Source organism: Chiloscyllium plagiosum, chromosome 1, assembly GCF_004010195.1.
Source record: "Chiloscyllium plagiosum isolate BGI_BamShark_2017 chromosome 1, ASM401019v2, whole genome shotgun sequence".
Taxonomy (NCBI): domain Eukaryota; kingdom Metazoa; phylum Chordata; class Chondrichthyes; order Orectolobiformes; family Hemiscylliidae; genus Chiloscyllium; species Chiloscyllium plagiosum.
The window spans coordinates 42,985,761-42,993,186 of NC_057710.1; the positions used below are offsets into that span (position 1 = coordinate 42,985,761).

Consider the following 7,426-nt stretch of genomic DNA (forward strand, 5'->3'; position numbering starts at 1 on the left):
TTATAGAGGTTTACAAAATTATGAGGGGCATGGATAGGATAAATAGACAAAGTCTTTTCCCTGGGGTCGGGGAGTCCAGAACTAGAAGGCATAGGTTTAGGGTGAGAGGGGAAAGATATAAAAGAGACCTAAGGGGCAACCATTTCACGCAGAGGGTAGTACGTGTATGGAATGAGCTGCCAGAGGATGTGGTGGAGGCTGGTACAATTGCAACTTTTAAGAGGCATTTGGATGGGTATATGAATAGGAAGAGTTTGGAGCGATTTGGGCCGGGTGCTGGCAGGTGGGACTAGATTGGGTTGGGATATCAGGTCGGCATGGACGGGTTGGACTGAAGGGTCTGTTTCCATTCTGTACCTCTCTATGACTGTATGACTCTATATCATTTCAGCTATATGACACTGTAATCTTTTGCGATAAATTCTGTCTTAGGATCCTACTCCACAGCTACTTGATGATGGAGCAGTGCTCCGAATGCTACTGTGCTTCCAAATAAACCTGTTGGACTATAACCTGGTGTTGTGTGATTTTTGACTTTGTACAGCCCAGTCCAAAACCGGCACCTCCACGTCGCAAATTTAATAGCAGCAAATAGACCACACATAACTTTCTGGTATTCATTCAGAAGATTGAGAGCATCACTAGCTCGGCCAGCATTTAATGCCCATCCCTAATTACCCAGAGAGAAGTTAGAAATCAACCGCATTGCTGTGGTTTCTAGGCTTACACGTAAGGACAGAGTTTTTTTCCATAAAGAACATTAGCGATACAGATTTTTCTGACAATCAACAATGGAAGATGGAGTTTAATTCAGATAAATGTGAGGTGTTGCATTTTGGTAAGGTAAACCAGAGCAGGACTTCAACAGTAATAGCAGGGCCCTAGAGAGTGTTGCCGAACAAAGAGATCTCGGGGTGCAGGCGCATAGTTCCTTGGAAGTTCCTTGAAGGCATTTAGCATGCTTGCCTTCATTGGGCAGAATATTGAGTATAGGAGTTGGGATGTCATGCCGCAGCTGCACAGGATGTTGGTGAGGCCACCTTTAGAAAAATGTGCACAATTCTGGTCGCCCTTCTATGGAAAGAATGTTGCTAAATTTGAGAGGGTGCAGAAAAAATTTCCAAGAATGTTGCCAGTGTTGGAGGGTTTGAGCTAAAGGGAGAGGCTGACGAGGCTGGAGTAATTTGCTCTGGAGCATAGAGGCTGAGGGATGATCTTATAGAGTTTTATAAAATCATGAGGAGCATGGATAGGTTGAATAGCCATTTTTATAGTCTTCTTCACAGATTAGGGAAGTCCAAAATGAGAAGTCATGGGTTTAAGGCGAAAGAGCACAGATGTAAAAGGGACTTGAGGGTAACTTTTTCAAGCTGAGGTGGTGCATGTATGGAATGATCTGCCAGAAGAAGTGGTGGAGGTGGGTACAACTATAACATTTAAAAGGCATGGGAATATGAATAGGAAGGATTTCGAGAAGTATGGGCCAAATGCTGGCATATAGACCTTGAGCAGATTGAGATGTCTGTTTGGCGTGGACAAATTGGACCAAAGCATCTGTTTCCATGTGATATGACTCTATGAGACAATTAATTCTACATTATTAACTGAATTCAAATTCCATCATCTGCTGTGGCAGGATTCGAACCGAGGATCCTGGAATATTACTTGAGTCTCTGGATAAAAGGTCCACTGATAAAGCAACTAGGCTGTCTCCTAACTTATTTCTTGTCTTCTGACTTGAATTTGAATTTCAAGGGCAAAGAGAGATGTATAACACAAGAATGCCCATGTCTGATGAATGATTAAAAAAAAGGACTAAGTTATAACCTTCACAACACAGTGATACTGTGTGTGGTTGCACAGACCGATCACAAATGGAATGCAGTGACTAAAAGTTGAGAAGGAGAGTATGGCAGAGAAAGAAGGAATTTTTAAAATAGTCTCTGTTTAAATTTCAAAATTATGTTCCATATTCTGGTGCTAACGTAAGTTACTAAAAGAAAAATGAACTTACATTAAACAGAGAAACAAAGAAAGATTTACATTTATAAAGCATGATTCACCACCAATGGTCATCTCAAAACATTTTATAGGTAATATGTACTTTTAAAATAGCCACAGTTATAATATAGGAATTTCAGCAACTAACTTGCATTCAGCAAACTCCCACAAATAATATTATGAAGACAATCATGGAATCTGTTTTTTGTGATGCTCATTGAGATATATATGGTCAGGTTGCAGGGCATACCTCTCCTGCTTCTTTTTAAAATAGGGTAATTCAAAATAAGTAGGATTAAACAGACATTATGGCCTAAGTGTCATACATGTGAATGTAGTTTAATTATGCTAGCTTCACTGAATGTTATTGTGCACTTTCCCAGCAGAAGGTGTCATGTCCTCATATCCCCCATACCAATCCCTAGCCATTTAGATTGTGAGACATTTCATGCAGCATAGGGAAAACAAAATCAATTGTTTCAGGCCTGAGCTGCTGCTCTACCTTCACTGACTGGGACTCAGCCAGCAGAGATAAGCATCCATGGAGTATCAACTATTGTTCAAAATTCTGGAAGGGCTAAATGTAAACCTTTTCCTTTTTTTGGAAATCCTGTACCGTACCATTTGACCTCATTAACACCTACACATCCAGACTGCATTTTTATAAACAGATGTCATGCTGCAAGAAAGCCCAGGAATCAAAGGTGGACTGGCACAGATCCAATTCTTTTACCTTGGCCCATTTGCATGGTATCATTAACTTCTCTGGGTACAAAAGCCAAAATCAAATGGTGTGAACTCATGATGGGGTAGGTTCAGGTGCCAAATTGATGACTCTCTGGAGATGTGAGAATCTAATGGTGGATGGGATGTGGAGGGAGGATAAGAATTGAAAAGCTAATTGTCCATTTTATCTTTAGCACTTGTTACTTACTTTGCTCCAGTTTCCTATTTTCCAAATAGCACACGGACGTACAAAACATCTCCGAGCAGGGGCTGGCTTCTTAACGTTTTCACAGTGTGCATCTTCTTCAGTACTACATTCTATTTGTCTCCACATTGCACCAACTCCACATGTGGTAGAACACTGCACAGAATAAAGTTACAGAGAAAACAGAAAACATCCAAGGCCATTACAACTGAAAACAGACATGATAGTATGTTGTTACTATCAGCATAGTCATATCAACAGCAATGTGTAATAGAACTTGGCTCTACATAATTGATCAACAGGTATTAAAGGAATAAATATTCTATGTACAGCACACAATCTTAATGCAAAAGATAATAAAGTTCTATAATGCTGTAAAGTTTGGTAGTGCACACCTTTCGATAGAAACATAGGCAAAAACATAGCAAATAGAAGCAGGAGTAGCAAATCAACCTTTTAAATCTGCTCTGTCATTCATTATCATCATGGCTGATCATCCAACTCAATAGCCTATTCTTGTTTTCCCCATATCCTTTGATCCCAAGTGCCAAATCCAACTCCTTTGTAAAATCATGCAATGTTTTGGCCTTGATTGAATTCTATGATAGAAAATTCAACAGAATCACCACTCTCTATTGAAAACGTTTCAATTATGAATGGTTTACCCCTGATCCTTAGACTGGAACCCTTTGTTCTGATCTCCCCTGCCATCAGTAATATCCCGTATTTACCCTATCTAGTCCTGTTAGAATTTTATAGATTTCTGAGATCATGGCACAACTTTTAAAAAAGCAGGTCAAATATCATTGGTAACTTGGCTAATATTTATCTCTCAACCAACTTAAGTAAAACCTATTATCTGGTCAATAAGTCATTGCTATGTATAAATTTGCTCTCATGTTCCCTAAATTGTAACAATGACTTCACATCATTGTCTATAATGTACTTTGTAAAATGTGAATGTCTCCCTCCATTAATCTGTGGGGAGGACAGGCATTATCATTGGTGAGTCTGAACCTGTCCTTATCAACAATCCATGGCAGTGACCCATGAAAGAACAGTGACTTGCATTGTTATAGCTCAAAATGTTTTAGACTCAAGTCTTTAGATTGAGCCCAATGTCTACTGATTAAGAGATGAGATTGCAAGCACTGATCTATAGCAGATACTTCAAAGACACCACAAAATTACCAGAGAAACAAGATCGTTTGAGACACTCTGATGAGATTCAGAAACAAGAAGCGTATATCCTGACTAGAACTGTTACCTTCCCTCCAATGGGACAGCTAAATTAGTGGACTTTCCTTAGTATTGCCACCATATATTCAATCTAATTTAGAATTATAAAATGATATTCCTATTAGCACATACGACATCCCAGTATCATATTCATCAAAATTGATGTCAACCATTTATGTTTTGAGCTCTTATTCTTTGCTCGTACAACTTGTTCTCATCCCAATTTTGCTAACATTAACAAATTTAGTTGGTTCCTTTTTAAACCAGCCTCCAAATAATTAAAGAACGTTATTTACATCAGAGGATCTGCACTGACAACAGTCAACACCATGTGTAAGAGACTCTGCAAAGGCTTTCTAGATTTGTATCCCAACATTGAGACATTCCCTTCCAATTACCACCATTTCATACGTTACCTTTCATACAAAATTCTCAGATCACTTGCTGGCTTTAGACGTACCCCAGAAGTTATACTGTTGAGCTGATGGAATGAAAAAGGTACCCCTCCTATTTAACTCTCTCCAGAACATGGAAAACCAAACCTGGTATCTGCCCTGACTTGCCAGGAGAACAGGAAACCAAATCCAGTTGCTCCCATGGGAGACTACAAAGGGCCTGGCCTTGGAAACATAGGAAATTAATTTTACAGTTTGGACAGACCAATCGTGTCCTTATACATTTGGCTTTCAATTTTTTCTTCAGCAGGTGCCTACTATAACTAAGATAACATATTTTTGCTTTCATAACACGTTCCCAACTCTACTCCTGCCTCATACTTTCTACTGTAACACTCGATACAGTCAATTTATCCATAACATCATGGTTGCGTTGTTGTGCAATCCCGTGTTATGGAAAAATCGCACTTTAGAAACAGTGCTTAAAGTGTTGGCACTGTCATCGCATTTCAGACAACACACGTTTTAAAAGTTTGCATTGTAGAAACAGCATCCCCCAACTCATCAATCACATTACAGCAAATTTCCATTGATGAAATGGACATTATAACAGACCTCACTTTCTCCTCATTATAACAGACCAGCCTGTAACTGTTTATTACCTCTCAAACTGATTAATCCTAATCTTGATTTTTAAATTCTCATCATTGCTTTCAAATCCCTCCATGACCTCACTCCTCATTATCGCTGCAACACCTTCCAACTCACTAACCTTTCAAAGACATTTGTGCTCAACTAACCTCAGCATCTTGAGCATCTCTAATTTTAAACACTCAAAGATTAATGGCCTGGCCTCAATGCTTAGGTCCTAAACTTTGGAATTCCTCCCATAAGGCTCTCTCTCTCTCAAACATATTTTTTTCTCCTTTTAAAGCCAACCTCTTTGACCTAGATTATTGTTGAATCCCGAATACTCCTGTTTGTAGCTCAGTGACAAATTTTGTTTTAAAATGCCTCAGTGAAGCTCCTTGGGATATTTGTTGAGTTAAAAACATGATACAAGTAAACCTATTGCTGTATCAAGATTCTGCCTTCTGATCCTATAAACCCCTCATAATGAGAGCTAACCAACTCGAAAATGTGCTTATGGTTAACCAGTAAATTGGAGACATTTGGTAATAGTAGACAATGGGCATTAGTAAGAACAGGAGTGATAGACAAGAAGGGTTTGCTGTACAGCAAGGCACGGACAACAGGGCTGCATTTCGAGGGATAAAGAATGAATTTCAATTAAACCTGGGATACAGATAGGGCTTTTCCCAAGGGAAAATCGATTGGTTGTTGGAGTAGATGTGAATTCCGATCCTTAAATGTTTTTAAAGGATTTAGATTAGATTCCTTACAGTGTGGAAACAGGCTCTTTGGCCAAACCGACCCTCTGAAGAGTAACCCACCCAGACCCATTTCCATCTGACTAAGGCACCTGACCTGCACATCTTTTGGATTGTGGGAGGAATGTGCTGGTCAGGTGAATTGGCTATGCTAAAGTGCCCGTAGTGTTAGGTAAGGGGTAAATGTAGGGGTAGGGGTATGGGTGGGTTGCGCTTCGGCAGGGCGGTGTGGACTTGTTGGGCCGAAGGGCCTGTTTCCACACTGTAAGTAATCTAATCTAATCTTTGGATTGTGGGAGGAAACCAGAGCACCCAGAGGAGACCCACGCAGACACAGGGAGAATGTGCCAACTCCACACAGACAGTCACCCAAGGCTGGAATCAAATCTGGATCCCTGGCACTGTAAAACTGCAGTGCTAACCACTGAGCTACCATGATGCCCTAACACTTGTTAATATTGGGAGATGAGATATTGTTTTATGGAATGCTGTGAGATATTTAACTCAAAGTTTGTGGATTGCTTTACAATATCTCAGATGCTGCAGTGGAATGTATAACATTATGTGGCATTTGTAAGATGTTGTAGCACTGAAGAGGGTGCAGAGGAGATTTACCAGGATGTTGCCTGAACAGGAGAGTTTCAGTTATGAAGGCAGAATGGACAGACTGGGGTTGTTTTCCTTAGAATGGAGAAGATTATGAGGGGACATGATTGATGTAGAAAATTATGAGGACCATAGGTAGGGTAGATAGCAAAAGACATTTCCTCTTGATGGAGGAATCAGTGACCAAGGGACATAGATTTAAGGAAAGGAGCGAAGGTTTAGAGGAAATGTGTGGAAAACCTTTTCACCCAGAGGCTGGTGGGAATCTGGAAATCTCTGCCTTTAAGTGTGGTTGAGGCAGAAACCCTCTTAACTGCTTTAGAAATATTTCGATGTGCAATTGTGATGCCAAGGCTTGGAAGGCTTTGGGTCAAGTGCTGAAAAGTGGGATTAGAATCTTTACATAGAACATAGAACATAGAACATAGAAGAATACAGCGCAGTACAGGCCCTTGGGCCCTCGATGTTGCGCCGATCCAAGCCCACCTAAACTACACTAACCCACTATCCTCCATATACCCTCTTAAATGCCCATAAAGAGGGAGAGTCCACCACTGTTACTGGCAGGGCATTCCATGAACTAACGACTCGCTGAGTGAAGAACCTACCCCTAACATCAGTCCTATATCTACCCCCCCTTAATTTAAAGCTATGCCCCCTTGTAATACCCGACTCAATACGCGGGAAAAGGTTCATACTGTCGACCCTATCTAACCCCCTAATCATCTTGTACACCTCAATCAAGTCACCCCTAAACCTTCTTTTCTCTAGTGAAAACAGCCCCAAGTGCCTCAGTCTTTCCTCATACGATTTTCCTTCCATACCAGGCAACATCCTGGTAAACCACCTCTGCACCCGTTCCA

At 40.5% G+C, this 7,426-nt stretch overlaps 1 protein-coding gene across 1 annotated transcript in view; it reads right to left on the minus strand.

The window, feature by feature from the left end:
- LOC122542599 (A disintegrin and metalloproteinase with thrombospondin motifs 12-like) overlaps positions 1–7,426 on the minus strand; it is a 565,140-nt gene that overhangs the window by 72,883 nt on the left and 484,831 nt on the right. The window contains exon 20 of the mRNA XM_043680588.1: positions 2,936–3,088. Within this exon, the coding sequence (XP_043536523.1) occupies positions 2,936–3,088 (153 nt within the window). The remainder of the gene's footprint in view (positions 1–2,935; positions 3,089–7,426) is intronic.